General features: G+C 34.7%; 1 protein-coding gene across 1 annotated transcript in view; it reads right to left on the bottom strand.

Moving 5' to 3' along the window:
• LOC145247851 (hemicentin-1-like) overlaps positions 1-19,444 on the bottom strand; it is a 303,157-nt gene that overhangs the window by 241,736 nt on the left and 41,977 nt on the right. Inside the window, exons 4-9 of the mRNA XM_080109473.1 lie at positions 16,891-17,012; positions 15,134-15,320; positions 10,128-10,219; positions 7,143-7,409; positions 3,968-4,092; positions 717-861 (exon numbers count right to left, since the gene is read on the bottom strand). Coding sequence (XP_079965599.1) covers positions 717-861; positions 3,968-4,092; positions 7,143-7,409; positions 10,128-10,219; positions 15,134-15,320; positions 16,891-17,012 — 938 coding nt within the window. The remainder of the gene's footprint in view (positions 1-716; positions 862-3,967; positions 4,093-7,142; positions 7,410-10,127; positions 10,220-15,133; positions 15,321-16,890; positions 17,013-19,444) is intronic.

Below are 19,444 nucleotides of genomic sequence, written 5' to 3'. Positions count from 1 at the left end.
ACGTTACGAGCCTATCTTCGCTTTATCGTTATTTTCATGGCAAGTGCTCGTCTGAGCTCTAATCTATGGTCCCCCCTCGCCAAACATTCCTGAGAAACACTTCTCTAACTGAAACCACTATCAATAATTTCCCTCAATCTTTATCTGTGCCTAAACCTAAACGCAGATTCCATGAACAAAGCTTTTCTTAGAACTGCACGCCTGTGGAACTGTCTTCCGTTTGCCTGCTTTCCAGCTGATTACAATATGGTCGTCTTCAAGTCCAACATAAACAAGTTCTTGATGAGCCGTTTCCCTTAAGTAATCCAATTTACCAAATTTCCACGACTAACGATTACTATGATATTGTCCCATTGACTACTGTACACTCTTTAACCCTTATCCTCGCGTGGTCTCTAGGCCTTTATAAGTGCTGACTCCAATGTAAAAAAACAAAAAAAAAAAACAACCAAACAGACATCATCCAAGTTTCATTTAATTCTTGCAGAAAATCAAGAAATAAGATCCATCTAAATTTCTAGGCAATTTTTAGGAGGCGAGGGAGGCGGGGTGTAACGTTGTTATATATGTAAGGAATTTTGATTTAAAGAAAACTAAAATCCTAACAATGTCTTTTACAATATGTTAACACTCGAAATTGTCTGCCAAGACAAGTGGTTTGAAACAAGTTTTGAGAAAGAATTTTCTTTTAACAGGAAATAAGGTATAAGACTTACAGCCAACCTCCAGAATGACGGATTCCATATCTTTTCCTGCTTCGTTCTCTGCAACGCAAGTATATTCGCCGGCGTCTGCTTCCTGAGTGCCAAGGATTCTAAGTTTGCCCTTTTCGTCAAGTTGAATATACGACAATTCTTTAAGCTGAAACGAAAATTCACATTTCTCTATAAAACATGAAAAGTTATTTTCATAAAGTTTATGCTTATATTTCTATGTGTATATGATTTACTAATGGAAATTAATGATTATAAATTATGGAATATACATTCTAGGAAACATGGTGAGTGATTTGAGTACATTAATTTTCTTTATAAACTTTACCATTTAGAGTGTATACTCCTTATATATATATATATATATATATATATATATATATATATATATATATATATACACACACACACACACAAGCACACACGTACACTCTCACGTGAAACCAATTTTTTTCTTTTTTACCCCACTCCATCTATTTCTTTATATTTCATTTTCACACTAGTATGATTCTTTTCATAATTTCTTTAATACTTTATGAGCAAAATTTCTTTATGCATTTTGCTAACTTCTCCTCTCTGACGAGAAGGAAAGTATTCCTTTGAAACTCTGTGGATTAAGGACTTTCACCTTTATTTGTGTTTCCTTTCTGAAAAATAAATATGTTTTTAACTAAAGTGTTTCTCGACATAATTTATTAGACCTATATATATATATATATATATATATATATATATATATATATATAGTAATTTATAAAATATATATGGCGATTAAGCTACACTGGCGTTTCATTCGGTGTTGTTCGATAAAATGCATGCTCATTGGCTGATAGGAAGGGGCGCGGTGGATACTAGAAAGCTGATTGGCTAACTAAATCCTCAATAGAAGAGGACCATATAAAAACGATAAACAACCACAGAATTTGCGCATAAGCCTGAGGAATCCTAGAGTGGATGAAACACTGAATATTCAGTGTAGCTTAATCGCCATATATATTTTATAAATTACTAACTAGCTCTACCTACGTATTGAGCACTTTTGAAGTAAATACTTAAAGTTTACGCATAAATCTATACTTTCGTATATTAATTTTATGTGAGTAAATGAAGTAGCTATATATATATATATATATATATATATATATATATATATATATATATACCAGTAAAAGTACCCATCGTTGACTGGATTCAAAAACAGCCTACAGAAAATGGACTCTGATTTATGAAAGTATGATAGCTTATAAAAAGGAAGGGGTGTAAAGAGATAGCTTCGAATTTGGGGGTATCAAAACCAAAGAAAAATATGATGAAAGTAAAAATAAAATAGATAAACCCCATAATTTATTATACCATACCTGTTCACACTGAAACACTTATCACAATATTCTGTGGATCTATATTAAAAAAACCTTGCTAAACTTTGTGACATATTTCCATTCTAAGGAGGTCAGGTGCGAACGAACACCCCATAATTTTATTATACCACCCCTATTATACCACCCCTATTTAAATTAAAAAAATACTTATCAAAGTATTATTATGTATATATATATATATCTCAAAAACCCTTGTAAACGTCTTTTTTTTTTAAATTTTTAAATTTTTTATTTCCATACTTTGTGGACCAGGCGCGTACGCAGACTCCACAATTTTAATGAATCATCATTATGCCAGATCAAACATACCCATTCCTGTGTCTCGATACATCTTCTATCATTATATGTGATCAGTTTTCTATAATAGTCAACCATATAGGAGCCTATTCATGACCAGACACACACATAGACGTTCAGCTTTATATCATACATATATGGAGAGATGAAAAAGCAACAAAACAAGTTTATACTTTTCCAATTCTTTATCTCTATATAACGTAAGCTATATATATATATATATATATATATATGCATATATATATATATATATATATATATATATATATATAGATAGATAGATAGATAGATAGATAGATAGATAGATATGTATATATATATACACACACAGTGTGGAACAATAAAATTGTCACCCTAAAGAAAACAACACTACAGTTCTATTTTAAAACTTTTACTGAAAAAATCAGTTCAAGTAACTTGATTACGTAGTGAAGATGACATCTATTCAGTATAGCCGCCTTCAGCCTCACCACCTCAATATGAGTCCAGAACTGGGAGCATGCCTTTTCCACAAGCGCCAGCGGGAGCTTGGCAAATACTCGGCAGATGGTGGTGATCAGGCTGGTTTTGGTGGTGTGGGAGGTCATGTTGGTGATGTTCTCAATGTATGACCAAACGAAGTAGTCCAGCAGGTTCAGGTCGAGGAAGGAAGAGGGGGGGGGCAGTGAGAGAAGAGTGGGTCTCTTTGGACTTGTGGGCCAGCACTGAATCCTGCTGCTACATCCAAGATCTGCCAGTGGCCAACTGATTGAACCAGGGGAACCCTACACTCTTCAGAAGATCCAGGTACACTTTGGTGTTGACTTTCAAGCTGAATTTGAAGATGTGAGGTGGCATGATGTGGCCCTCACTTGAAACTACACCAAAGACCATAACTGTGATCAGAAACTTCATTTAGCTGTACTCTCAAATGTTGAACTGTCAGGATTTGCATTTTGAGGGTGCTGGCAATGGTCCTGTTGTCATAACTTGGATCGGTAGAGAGCATGAATTGTACAGCGATGCATCTCTGACTTCGCTCGTTGAACATTGTGTCACTTTCAGACATGATAGAAGGTTCCTATTCTTCTTGGGATTTCTACACACAAAAACTAGCAAGAAAAAAAGAAAACCGATTTTCATCAAACGGAAATGAAACCATATGGTCTCTTCTAGGGCGACAACTTTATCGTTCCACTCTGTATATATATATATATATATATATATATATATATATATATTTTGATCCACTTGATTTACTCCTAAACTAATTAACCGATCATTATGAATTTTGGATGGGCGTAAGGGTATGTAATGTGAACTATAATTAATAAATTGGAGGTGGAAAGCTTTCGTTAAAATTCAAAAATTTTTGATTTTGTAAAATTTTAATTTTTACAGCAAGTATTAGATATCAATCAATAAATATTTCCCAAATCTTAAAATAGTTTTAAAAGTTTTAGAGTGTATGACACAATCTTTCATTTGAAAATTTAAATATTTCAGATTTACATTAATTTCCATTCAATATATAAGATTAGATAAAAATACAAGATGAGATAAAAAAACAAAAAAGATTCAGAGCAAATTGTCTCTTACCTCAGTGTTGCCTTTGAACCATTTTATTTTGGGCATTGGAATTCCTTCAGCCTTGCATGATAAAATGGCTTCATCGCCACTTGCTATGAGAATCTTTTTACTTGACCAGACAATGTTTGGTTTTTCTGAAAATCAAAGAAATCAAAAACATCAGAAAAAATTGAAAATGAAAGAATGAGTTGAAATTTGAAATGAATTACCTATGAGATACCATCCTCAGGTGTCTTTGGTTCCTTCTGCACAAGTAACCATAAGATGATGCTGGAAAAATGCACTTCATAATTCAGAAACTTGCAATGTAGTTTAAAGGTTTAACCTTTACTCCTGATCTGAAATGGAACACGTACATCAAGTCTGTTGCCAAGGTCGCTGGAAAGATAGTGGGATCCTTCTACCGCTCCAGAAGATATCTCACTACTGATGCAATTCTCTACCTATATAAAAGCCAAGTATGTCCAAGGATGGAATACTGTTGCCATATCTGGGCAGGAGCTGCTAAAAACAGCCTATCCTGCCTTGACAAAGTACAAAATAGACTTCATAGCTTAGTGGGGGATGCCCTTTTCTCTACCCTGCAACCTCTCTTCCACAGAAGAGACGTTGCGAGCCTGTCCTTGTTTTATCGTTATTTCCATGGCAGATGCTCGTCTGAACACCAATCTCTGGTCCCCCCTCGCCAATCTTTCACGAGAAACACCCGTCTAGCTGAATCCACTGTGAAAAATTTCCCCCACTCTATATCTGTGCCTAAATCAAAACACGGATTCCATGAACAAAGCTTCTTTCTTAGAACTGCACGCCTGTGGAACTCTGTTCCGTCTGCCTGCTTCCCTCCGGACTACAATTTGGATGTCTTCAAGTCCAATGTTAACAAATTCCTAATGAACCGCCCCCTTAAGTAAACACATCAGCAAATCTCCTCACTAACTTAATGTACTTGCAATAACCCTTATCCCTGAGTGGCTTCTGGGCCTTGATAAGTGGTGATCACTGTGTAAAAAAAAAAAAAAAAAATGTAGTAATAAGGTTCACGACTCCAGCCATGAAAATAAAATGAACCCTAAATCCTTGCAAGACTGTGATGTGAAAGTGATGTTCAGATTGAAGTCTGGAAGGCTCAAGGCCGAGTCCACAGCCTCGTTTCCTTTCTTGGAGGAGCATTTGCAAATGCAGAGGATTAAACTATTGGCATCAAAAGTTGTATCATTGGACATCTTGAAATTCTCTCCTCTGAGTTCAAATCTTATTTCGACAAAACACCACTCGATTGTTCCATGACACAGAGAGCCCTTCAACACTGAAATTGACCCTACATGAAGATGAAGCAGAAAAGCTGGCAGAGTTGAAAGTTTCAAAAGCAAGCTGACTACAATATGGTCATCTTCACGTCCAACGTAAACAAGTTCTTGATGGTTGAATATGGTTAACTATGTATTCATTTTTGCATTAAATACCAAACCTCTATTAGTCTCTAACTCTACATTGGAGGGATATCATAATACTTAGTTCGCGGCACCGTATCATAACAAAAGTCCATACATAATTTCACCCAGATCAGCCTAGTAGTTTTCGATAAAAAGTGGAAATAAATGTGATATTGAGGTGACTAACATCTCTTAACCCATAAGTCTGCATCAAACGAATACCATAACAATTAGTTCACTGTACCTTATCATAACAAAGGGCCATGCAAAATTTCAGCCAGATCGTTCCAGTAGTTTCCAATAAAACATCTAGAGTAAATGTGGTACTGTGGTGACTAATGCTTATTAATTCCTGCTAATCCATAGCTACATAGAACAGATACCATAATACTTCACAAAAGTCCCGACAAAATTTCAGCCTGATCGGCCCAGTAGTTTCCAAGAAATAGTGGAACCAATAGAGAGAGAGAGAGAGAGGGAGAGAGAGAGGGAGAGAGAGGGAAGGGGAGAGACAGACAGACTAAAACAAATATAAAATAGATAATACACTTTGCTCCTGATATGTAATCTATCCCGGGTTATGCCGGCATGTTGAAAATTATGATTTTGCTGTGAAGGTTGTTTAGTAGAGAAAGAGTTCAAGGGTTAAGTCGCTAACAAATGTCAAACTCTGTAGCTAGAGTCCACGATAACGCCTGAAATAGGTCATTCGGATTCGTGTAAAAGAGAACGTGCAAAGAAAGAAAGAGGGAGATCATGAAAGAAAGAGAGGCAGATATTTTTCTCTCGCTTGCAAGTCAGTCTGTTTTCCGATTTTGGACAGAGCAGACCCAGTAAAGATTTCACTAAGATGTGTAAAATAAAGACATAAAGATGCCTCGATCAACAAAAGAAAGATGTAGAACATCCAAGACTAAGAAGAATAAATCAAAGGAAGCCTCCGACTTGTTATTTTGTGCATGCAGTTCTTTTTTGCAGCTACGGGCAATGAAGCCAAGAGGCAGGAAAAAGGTATGTCAGTGTTTGGTTATACACACATATAAGACATTATGAAACGGCTATATCTAGACACTAGACGTATTATGATTGCATACATAGATACAGATAAAGAGACACATGTAATGAGGTATACACGCAACAGACAAAATCATACTGTTTTAATGGGTGCTAATATTGTAACAGAGCACGGACGCATGTATGGCAGTTGTATGCAAATGACTGAGCTGTGTGTGAGATGACGTCATAGCAAAGAAAAAGATTATAAAAAGAAGAACGTGTGTGCAGAGACGAAGGAGCACATTCAAGAGGACGTAGGTCAGAGAGAAGAAGCATATTAGAGAGAGGATCACGCTAGAGAGTGATAGACGTGTCACCAACATGGCTGGATAGGAAAGTATCTGTAAATAAAAGCTGTAGTTTCCATTGAAAACAAAAGGAGTCGAGTTTTCCTTATCGTTGTTACTTGTGACATACTCTGCATACAACGTGTTGGGTCCGTACATACATGTATAAACGTGTGTAACGTTACAATATTTTAATGAGTTCTAATGTTTTAATAGGTTCTAAAGATTTAATGGGTTCTAATGGTTTAATGGGTTCTAAAGATTTAATGGGTTCTAATGGTTTAATGGGTTCTAATGTTTTTGAAAACTGTTGAGTAATTTGAGCATAAACATATTAGACAAAAAATGCTGTTAAAGACACAATTTTTTCTGCAAAGAAACAATCAAAACAAATAATGTTTTACTTACGTATGTAATTTAAAGTTGCAAATGCTGAGTATTCTCCGGCTGAATTTACGACCGAACACTCATATCTGCCTTCGTCTCTTCTGTTCATGTTCCTGATGGTCATGTTTCCTTCGTGGACCGTTATTCTTTGATCGGGAAGGATGAGCTTGCCCTCCCGTAACCAATAGATTGCAGGAACTGGATAGCCAGTAGACAAGCAGATAATATCTGCTGACTGGCCCATGACAAAATTCTTCACTTCTGGAATCACCGTAGACTTTGGAGCCTCTTTTATTGGAAATGGTGAAAAAAAAAAGAAAGAAATATTTAAAAATCTATATAATAAAGTAAAATAAGTGTCAAAGTTTGTCATTAATATCTTGCATCTTATAAAATCAATATTTCATTCTGAATAGCCAATTAATTATGGAAAATTTCTGTCTCTTTTATTCAAAAATAAATTTTGCAAATCAAATCATTTACATAAATTATATATTAATTATGGCCAGATATTTCTTTTGGAAACAGACGTTCGATTTCATTGGATAATAAATAGAAATGATTATCCAATCAAATAACTGTGTTTGTTATAAATGCTAAATGTAAGTGGTGTCATAAATCGATTCATAAATCCTATAAAATCATAGTTTTTATTTTATTATATTAAAACTTTGTTTAAGAATTTGATTCACACTCATTATCCATTATATATATGTATAATAAGTGTGAATCTAACTCTTAAATATATATATTATGACTACTTCATTTAATCACATAAATTAATATACGAAAGTATAATTTTATGGGTAAGTTTAAGTATCTATTTCAACAGTGCTCAATACATATGTAGAGCTAGGTAGTAAGTTATAAAATATATATGGCAATTTAAGCTACACAGAATATTCCGCGTTTCATCCACGCTAGGATTTGTGGATGAAACGCGGAATATTCTGTGTAGCTTAAATTGCCATATATATATATATATATATATATATATATATATATATATATATATATATATATATATTAGGGATGGAACAATTCCAGTATTTTTACCGATTCCGATACAATTACCGATTTCGTATTAAATTCCCGATTCCAATACAATTACTGATTCCGATTCCTTCTAAATCTCTGCATACTAAAAAGTTGTTATTTTTCACGATTACTTTTAGCTGGAGACACACGAGCGCAACTTTCCTTACACAAAACGACCCTGGTGTCTAACTCTGTCCCGTGGGGAGGCATAGTAAATAGGTACACAATAGATTAATTATTTACAATTACATTTCTACATTTAATTACAAAATCCAATGCTCAGTTTATTTCATATTATTATTTTTCATTTTAATTATGAACGGGGATAAAAAAAAAAAATAGAGTATTGAAACGGCATTAATAAACCCAAAATAAATTTCTGCTAAAGTAGAAAATTCAAAGAATAAACAACAACAAAAAAAAATAAATAAAATAAAAACGACACCGTCTTTATTCCATTACATAGATATCGTCATTTAACAAAATTTAAGGCCATGATTCTTCCTTATTTGTTTATTAAAGTCAATATCGCTTTCAGGATGCTTCGTCTAACAGAAATGACGTCACGAGGAATTTATTTATTTACCTACTTATCTGTTTTACTTAAATTCCACTCAAACAAAGCAGACTACCGCTGAGACGTAAGGCGCTAATGAAAATTAGGAGCCAGATTTATAGGAAGCATCTTAAGTGGGGAGTTGTACAACGAGATGCTTGTTTACATTACATTTAAATTCATGCATGTTTGTACAGTTGGAGAAACAGCGAGAAGCGAGGGAATTCCAAAGGCAAGAAATTCAAGGAAAGAAACTGATAAAGTCGAACACTTATTGAACATTTACAAAGAAGATGTAGCTTATGTCAGCAGAGTTAGGAGATGGGTTCTTCGATTTCAGATTGATGGTAGAGATGTGAGTGACAGAGCACACTCCAGATTTTTATGACAAAGGTATTAAAAAAGGCTGGCAAGAGTACATTAAGAATGGTGGTGACTATGTAGAAAAATAAATTCTGGATCACAAAAGGTCACTCGTTAAAGCTAAATGGTATCACTTCCGTCTTTGTAGTTTTTCAATATTTTAGTTTTTTTAGTTAAAAATTAGGAGGCCTTACTTTTTGAACAACCTTTGTATCAGAAAAAATGAACTACTGAAATCAAGCAACAATTTATCCATCACGCCCTGTTTCTCTATTCTGCTTGTCCTTTACTTTCTTTGTGACCTCGTTTTGATTGTAGCATCGTTTTCGAATATTTATCTAAATGTCTTGCGTATCCCTTTCTTAGTTATTCCTTACGTTACGATTTGAACACAAAAAAAGCCAAATACAGTTTTTGAAGGTCAAACTGTTTCGAAAAAGGCCAACTTCGTAAAATTTGTTTTAAAAAGCCAATTTTTGGACAACAATATGAGAGTGATCTCCTTTAATGTAGCCTCGTTTTCGAATATCATTATGATAATATATGATCATTAGTGTATAAGTGTGAAAAAGGAATATATAGTAATTTCAATGTGCAGCAGTTCTTCATCGAATAAAGAAGTCAGAAACACGTTACGTAAAAAAAGGATACATTCGAAAAAAAACATAGAAAAAAAAGAACATTGTCTACAAAGAAGTGTTGGACTGAAGGAGTAAATTATAAATTGTCTTACGATGTGATTTCATTATTTGTATTGAACTATGTAGCATAATATTACTTTCTGGGTATTTATTAGTATTTATTAATTTATCTAATGTGGATAAGTTTTATATTTAAAATACAATCGACACTGATTTCATTGAAATGTTAATAAACTCATATTTACTGCATGTTATTGGTTTTTCTGTCCAAAATTAATTTTTTGCATTACCCCCAAAAATATCAGCTTTCTCGAAACATATTTGTTGATTAAATATATTTCTCATTCCATGGAATTTCCACGGGTTCTGCTAGCATATACAAATATATTAAAAGATATTAATACAAACCTTGAACTCTGAGGTAAGTAGTATTTTTGGATATGCCACCCTCATTTCCAGCTGCACAAACGTACAATCCTTCATCATCCCTGTCGATGTTTCTTCACATTAAACAAAAGGAAATTGATATTAATGCCGTGCAATAGAAGTATTTACTTGAAATAATGTAATATTTATGCTGCTGCTGCTGCTGCTGCAGCAGCAGCAGCAGCAGCAACAACAACAACAACAACAACAACAAGCACACACTGGCAGCAATATATGAAAATGAAAGTCACAAAATCGGATAAACCCATCCAAGCAAAAAGACCGGATGTGATAATAGTTAATAAGAAGGAAAAGTCCTGCCAGATTGTAGATTTTGCCGTTCCAGCAGACCACAGAGTGAAGATCAATGAAACGGGGAAGCAGAGCAAATACACTGAACTGACTAGGGAGCTCAAAGGAATATGGAAAATAAAAAAAGTCAAGATAACACCACTAACTGTAGGAGCGCTAGGAACAATGCCGATAAACTTTGAAAAAAGAATGGGGGAGATTGGAATCAGAGGGATGGCTGAGAAGATACAATGTATAACAATAATGAAAACGGCTGAAATATTAAGGAAAACCCTTGAATGCGGAGACTAAAACGCATGACTCACAGGCACTAGCTGAACATATAGAAACTGCCATCGAAATAAAATGCAAAGAAACACCAAATGGAATCATGAAAACTGAAACTGTAAAAATATAAGCCATCCACCCTTGTTTTTTTTTTTTTAAATATGGGTCAAGGAGGGTGGAAAGATGGAGAAGAGAAAGCACTAGCCAGACCTCCACAGTGCAAAATGGATTGGGACCTTGGGGAAGTTTATTGCCATCTAAATTCCAGTGAAGACCAATGGTCGCTGCCAACAGAAAATCAATGGTAAGCGGATGCTGTGATAACGCAAATTCATCTGGAATAATAATTATACAGAAACCAACCCATGTAAGCTGCAAATACTAACCAGTAACTGCAAAAGAAATAAAACTAAAACCGAAACCACAAAATGTTAAGCTAGCCACACCTTCCCTCTCAAGAAAAAAAAAATAGTGGCATCTATATTGGATGGTGCCATACCAAAGAGTTGTGAAGAGTCTGGTAGAGCTGAGGAGGGAGAGCACCAACCAGACCTTCACTGGAAAAGTGTGGAGAGAATTAGGGCCTTGGGAATACCAATGGTCATTGCCAGCGAGAGATCACAGGTAAACAATTGTTGCGATAATATGAAATCATCTGTGCTAATTATGTAGAGAGGTAGAGAACACTGGAAATCTGGGGAGATTTGTTGTCACTTAGACTCCAGAGAACACCAGCGGCTGTTGTAATCTCTGATGATGACTTGTGTGAGAATTCCTGGTGAGTACAAATAATAAATAATTCTGAAATACAAATGTACAAACGTCTCAAGTGAGATTTTCAGTGATGCACAGCCCTCATTGCCGATTATAGGTTTCACATTATATCGGCTCAAACAGCAACCCCAACCTGATTCCGGATATGTCACTCAGACTCCACAACTTGTTCTCAAAGAGAAATCTTTGATGATGGCTTGTGTGACTATTTCTAGTGAGTGAATAATAAAAATAATAATAATAATAATAATAATAAAAATAATAATAATAATAATAACAACAATAATAATAATAATAATTCATTGTCACAGAAGTTCACAGAATGAAGATCAGGGAGACCCCCCCAAACGCAAATGCAAGAGAACTAAAAAAAAAAGAATCTGGAACATTAAGAAAATTACGATAATACAAGTAATTATATGAGCACCATGAACAGTCCTCAAAACCTGGGGGAAAAAAGACTATGGGAAATTGGAATCAAAGGGAAGATTGAGAACATACAATGGACGATAATGATGAAAACAGCCAAAATATTAAGGCAAATCCTTGAATGTAGAAACCAACCCACATAATCAACAAATGTGTATCTCTCTCTCTCTCTCTCTCTCTCTTTGACAGAATGGTTATTACTGACCAGCCATGGCACTCTTCACGAATCGTCGCCATTGACTCCGATTCTGCGCCATTCTGAGCAACTCATCCTAATGTCTGCGATGTCCATCACGTTGTCTGGCATTTTTGTTTTTGGTCTTCCACGTTCTCTTTTGCCAGGGGTTGTATCAAAGAGCAGATCTTTTGTTAGGACGTCTGTTCCGCATGTCCCAAAAATCGCAATTTCCTGTCATTGATGTTGTCCAGCAGTTTTCGGCATGTCCAATCTTTTCCAGAACCAATTCATTTGTACGTTTGTCCACCCAGCTTACATGAAGAAGTCTACAATAACACCACAATTTTTACAAGGCCCAACATTCTGCTCTGTATGTTGCTATTGAGAATACGAAATGCTCATCAGTCTCAGATAGAAAGAAAAAAACAAAAACAAAAAGGACATATGTATGTATTGACATCAACATGGATTGATGCCTCACAAAACGGTTTTAAAAAATCAAGGATGAAAGAGAGAGAGAGAGCACCAACCATACCTCCACTGGAATGGTTCAAGAGTACTGAAACCTTTGGGAGGCTTGTTGTCACTTTAATTTCAGAGAATACCAACCGTCGTTGCTAGTAATAAATCAATAGTAAATGGCTATTGTGAGAACAAAAAATAATTTGCAAAGGTTATAGTGGAAAGAGGCGGTGAATGCTAGAAAATCCGAAGAGATTGTCACTCAGATTCCAGGGAAACTGTTGGTTATTGTCAGTGAGTAATCACTGATAATAACTTGTGTGAAAACACCTAGTGAGTAAAATAATAAATGCTAGCAAGCTACAAGTAATTTGAAATAGAAACAAACAAAACACTTAAAAAAAAGAACATGTGTTATGTATTCGATGCGGTCGCTTGTTCAAAATGCATTTGTTCAGTCTATATAATTGTTAATATCTACTTTTGTCGCTGGTCCAAGATATATACACACTGACAGCGAGTAAACCACAACACAGCTGATCTATAAAATAATATTTTGTTTTTATTTCACACCGATAATCAGCTTTGAAATCATTCCTGGTGTTTTGATATCTTTGCTGGCGCGTGGTATTGGTATAGATGTTGCTGGTGAAGAAATGTCAAGTTTATTCTCTCTCTCTCTCTCTCTCTCTCTCTCTCTCTCTCTCTCTCACTGTCCCACTTTCTCTTTGTCATGATTTATATAAGCATTCTTTTCCCATTGGAATGGTTATACCTCCCATTGTCTATTGCTTCATGTTTCTTTTGATCAATATCCCCCACCCACACATCTCTGGGTCAAATAATGCTTTACAACAGACAGATCTGCATTCTTCACATGGAATGCATTTGCGTGTGTGCAAGCCATCAAATACCTTCCTTCCATGAATCCAAGAGAACTGAAACTGTCAGGAATCCCATAAATTGACTATTCTTAGTGTTGTACTAGCTGCAGCAGGTATGGTAGAAGTCGTAAGACATTTATCCAGACATGGCTGATAGAATAAGAACATGCTATCTCTGTTGATTAAATAAAGAGTTTCGATAGAAATTCCATATATTAGTCTGAATAATCCAAATAATTCAAATTATAAATTCTCATCTAAAAAAATTCAAAACATGATAATAATAATTCATACATGAAAAGAATTTTAATAAATAGACATAAATGGTTTCATGTGAATATCTTAGTAATACGTGGACATCTCAATAGTGAATGTGAGCACTGGCAAAGCATCTTTTGTATTTTTTAATCACTTATGATAAAAGGTATACACTAGTATATATATATATATATACTAGTGTATACCTTTTATCATAAGTGATTAAAAAATACAATCTTTTAATCACTTGTGATAAAAGGTATACACTAGTATATATATATATATATATATATATATATATATATATATATATACTAGTGTATACCTTTTATCATAAGTTATTAAAAAATACAATATATATACACATATATATATATATATATATATATATATATATATATATATATATATATATATATATGAGAGAGAAAGTTCTATAATAAACATATAATATTCCTCATCTGCGTGGCACACCAGACAAAGATACTTTATTTCACTTCCTTCTTTTCTCGTGGCTGTCATGCTATAAATGAAGACGTTTTTCTTCAAATAAAACACTTTACACCAGATTATGATTTATATATAACTTTGTTCACACTTCCCTTGGAGTTTGCTGCGTTTCTCTTTTTTTTCTACATCTTCTCAATTGTGTCCACTGGATGCTTCCATGAAGTGCAGAGACAAATATCTCTTCTGAGCCAACAACTTCAATGACTCAGCTGAACCGTTATCTGCTGACCAACTGACTGACTCAGTAACAAACTTTTCGACTGTAAATGGTAATATATCATAATCTCGTTTCTTTTTAAGCTACCATGTCACATAACCAGGTCAGTATTATTATTTTTGGTTAAATGTAATTTTATTGCTTTGCTAAATATTTAACTGGCTTTTTTAAATTCCAAATCTTTTATTAGTATAAATATCTTGTAATGCTTTATTGTTTTAAATATTCATCTTCCGACAACATTCCTCTGCCATCAGAACATTTCACATCTCAACAACATCGAACATATTGCATTTTATGCCTGTCCCGCTTGCTGCCCTGAACAATTCGGCACAGCCCGGTAGTTATAGTATCCAACAATCGGTCATCGCTGTTGTTTTAATCTGGATGAATGAAAAAGAGAATAGAAAGTGAACCTTGGGTTTTTTTTTTAAATCTTGTTTTGTTTTTTGGTCCTCACATTCTATGAGCGATGTTTCTGATAAAGGGGAAAAATTGCTGCTTTCTGGGTCGGAACTTATCCATCTAATACTTCGTTGGTTAATTTTTGACCTTGAAGTAATAGTTTTGTTTTGAGCTCCTTACATCAAGTGGCTTCATGTTTTGTCTGAAGCGATTTTTACACACAATCCCCCCCCCGAACTTCTAACTTTAATTCTTTTGGCATATTAAATATAGATTAGAATTAAATTCTTACCTGATGAGCAAGGTTCCATTTCTAAAAATGGTAACATCTGGATCAAACATGAGTTTCACAGGTGCATCTTCCCTGTACCACGTGATATTATAATCTGGCACCGTACTGTAGACAAGGCATTGTAGAACTTTTTCTCGTCCTGGTATTGCAGACGTATTAGCGGTGATACTCACTTGCGGAGCAGGTTCTAAAATTAAAAATAAAAGAATTATAAGAAAATTCTGCTTTCGTTTAAACTTGACATCATCATCATCATCATCATCATCATCATCATCATCATCATCATCATCAATTCATACAAGTGGTGTCCAGTCATCTGGTATTAGCCAGGCTCATCGTTGCTTAACTTCGGCGATCTGGTGGGAACCGCTGTGTCAACGTGATTATGTTGTATACTTTCAAACTATAGCAAACCATAAAAAGTTGTATCTTTGATAAAATTTTGTGTAAATGGGGTTATGCAGCAACTCTCATTTAAATAAATGCCAATACAACAAGTTTACGGCCGGGCACAGAAGAATGAAGATGGCAGTGACTGCAGACAAAATCCAACGATCCATTAGTTTATGTAAAAGGTATCTTCTTGCGTCTCTACAAAACAAAACCACAAGACAGCAGCAGGACAACACACTTAGTCATCCTAGCTAAATAAGAAGTTGACCTTGAGCCTGTTCAGAACCTAGATGGGTGACCATTGTTGAGAATATTTGTGCCTGGTCTATGCAATCACTTCACGATCATCATCATCATCATCATCATCATCACCACCACCATTGTTATCATCGTCGTTGTCATCACCATCATCATCGCCATCATCATAATCGTTGTCACCATCATCATCATCATCATCATCATCGTTATCGTCGTCGTCATCACCATAATCGTCATCATCATCATCGTCATCATCATAATAATCATGGTCATCATCATCATTATCATTATCATCATTGTTGACGTCATCATCATCATCATCATCATCATCATCATCATCATCATCATCATTGTTGGCATCATCATTATCATCATCACCATAATATTTGGTTTAACATCTGTTTTACATGTTCGCATGTGTTAAATATCTTTTAGAAATTAACTTCTAAACTAATCTATCTCCGCCCAGGCTTTTATCCTTCTTTCTCACAAATATATTCTTATCACTTCTCATTCACAACTGACTAGCACAATTGTTTTATATTTACTAACCAATGTACCCTTATCTATTCTATCAATGTGACCATACCATCAAAGTCTCCTGTTTTGAACACCTGTTCATATACTGTTCAGATTTCATCTTCTACTGGTGTTATTAGATCGGACCTCTTTTTTAAAACTCACATCCCACATCATTCTCATAACATTTCTCGTCATGCCACGCATGTCCTCAACCATCACTTATTTCATTTGTATACACCATCACAATGACTACACATGTCTGATAGACTCTTCTAATAACACTCTGCAAAAGTTCTTGATGAGCTGTTCCCCTTAAATAATCCAGTTAATCAAATTTCCACAACGATTGCTACAACATTTTCCAATTGCCTACTGTACACTCATTAACCCTTATCCTCGAGTGGCCTCCGGACCTTGATAAGTAGTGACTCCTTTGTTAAAAAAAAACTTTCACAAAATTAAACTGAACTAGTGTGGAATATTTGTAGCTTATAATGAAAAAATGAGAAGGAATTATATATATATATATATATATATATATATATATATATATATATATATATATATATATATACGTTACGTACCACTTATGTCCAATATTGTGTGTACACTGCTTGGTCCAGCACTGTTGTGTGCTTCGCACATATATCGTCCTTCGTGTTGAGGCATCGCTTGAGGTATTTTATAGGTTGCATTGCTTGAGTCACTGGAATAAAAAAGGTGACATGTTATGGAGAAAAGAGCAGATGATATAATGATACAAGTTCATATTTACTAGTGATGGGACGATTTCAATATTTTTCCTGATTCCGATACAATTACTGATACTGATTCTTTTAAAACTTCTAAATATTTATTTATAGAGTTGTTGATTTTTTTTTAATTTTCAGATGACTGCAAAAACGCATGTAACATGTGCATATATTCAAACGTAAATAATACATTTATTGTAAAATATATTGATTTTAGTTTTATTGTTCAAAATCAATAAATATTTATCATTTTATCATTTAGTATAAACGATGGAAAATTAACTTTAATGTGTATATATATATATATATATATATATATATATATATATATATATATATATATATATATATTGGGTTGAGCATATTGGGAAGTGATATACAAATTACCATTAGCATATTAAGCGATGCTCTTCATATAAACAAATTGAGCTTAGGTATTCGGACGATGGAAAGACATCGTTAATTCACTGCCCATACAGCAGCAGCCAATTAGCGTAATGGTTAGAAGCCTTGACTGTCGTACGGGCGGTCGGGTTTCGATCTTGGCTTGAGGTAGTTGTCTCTCTAGCCGCACTGATGAGCTTTGATACAGCGAAACAGTACTGTATGTGGCTGACTATATATATATATATATATATATATATATATATATATATATAGGGTGACCCCCAAAAAAACAGAGGACATTCAATTGTTTTTTCTGAGCATTTTACAGTCAACAGAAAAAAAAGGCCAAAGACCCTATTGTTTTGATGTGATGTTTTGAATATAATAAACTACTTATGACCAAAGTTTCATTTCATTCAGACAAAACACTAAGAAACGGGGCCTAATTAGAGTTGAGGCCCGTTTTCTTTGGGTCATCCTGTATATGTGTGTGTGTGTGTGCTGATTTTAGTTGTATATGTTCGTTACTTCATAAAATAAAACCAAGCAACAGCAGTAGTTAAATCTGACCCACAAATATTGGGATGTGATGTCTTCATCAATAAAAAAAAGGGGAGAGAGAATCTAATTTTAACATCAGAGATGTCACGTCACACAATAAGTAAAAAAAAAAAACTGAATAACTATGTCGTGACAACATAATTGTAGCAGACGAACTTGCAGCAAGCACAATAGCAGGAGTTAATTCTTGCGACTCGATATTTGAAATCCATTTTCTCCCTGGCTTGTTCAATCACAAGCCAGCTCTCAATCACCTGACCAGGTACATAAAAGGGGAAATCAAGAAACTCTTCCTCCTCTTTCCTTCTTGCTCTGCCTGGCAGCAGACCTCACTTGGGGCGTTTGGTCCCAGGCCTAACGTGAGTACCACAAGCCAACATGGCTATTATCAAAACTTGTTTCCACGTGCAATTCACACACGTACTCTTTCCTACCATGAAACACTAACCCTTTTGTCCCATCACTACTATCATTAAACACTTTCTTTTACTTTCAACAGGCCTGACTTATATCTAATCTTTGTCGCCACATCAGAAACTCTTTTCACGACTACTATAAATACAAGCGCACACAAATACTGAACTCTCCTAACCTGTTTCCCTCACACACACGCTACTAACGGAGATGACAAATAAAGTTGTTTATTAAATGTTAAAGTGAGACTTCTTTTCTTTGTCTTCATTATTAACTAAATAATATTGGTAGGTATCTGTAGTCGCACACACATTCTGTAACACATTCTGTAGCACATATATCTATCCATGTAACGTAACATAGACACGTAGATCAGTTAATAAAAAATTATTTATATAACTTGTTTATTTAAAGTATTGAATCCCACAGTAGAATAACTATTCTAATTGCTCTACAGTATACGGTCCTGGATATGACCTAAAACTATATCCGATGGTGAGGCTCCAGCTTGCGGACCTTGGGGAGTGTGGAGCCACCCTTTAATTGCCATTGCGCCCAGGTCCACTCTGACCCGGAGTGGTAGTACCTCTTAGGGTCTCAATTATGGGTTAAATAGAAACCAACTTAAAAAACAAATGTACTCCATTAAAAAATCGTTCCTCAAAATAACTAGATTCGGCATTAAATAACCTGAAAAAGGTTGATATACCGTAAAACAAAAACAACCAACCAATCTACAGTATACCATTAATTGAACACAAATTTCTTTTTTACTCATAGCTGAGGAGAACTTTCTATCTTCATAGCTTACTGTTGTGGGGTACAAATCACCCCTATTTTGAGAACTAAGTGGAATCAACCAATCCTATGAATATCACTGGTCTCAGAGACTAGGGGGGAGACATTCATACCATGTTTAACCACATGTTACGAACACGTTCCTCTCATACCACTTTAATGGCTCCTGTATTCTTTATGATAAATACATATTATATTTATACACTTTACACTACTTGTGGTTTCT

This window comes from Euprymna scolopes, chromosome 26 (genome assembly GCF_053919585.1).
Source record: "Euprymna scolopes isolate OS-2025 chromosome 26, ASM5391958v1, whole genome shotgun sequence".
NCBI classification, from domain to species: domain Eukaryota; kingdom Metazoa; phylum Mollusca; class Cephalopoda; order Sepiida; family Sepiolidae; genus Euprymna; species Euprymna scolopes.
Note: the sequence above shows the minus strand (reverse complement) of the source record. Positions and strands in the feature narration are given on the sequence as shown.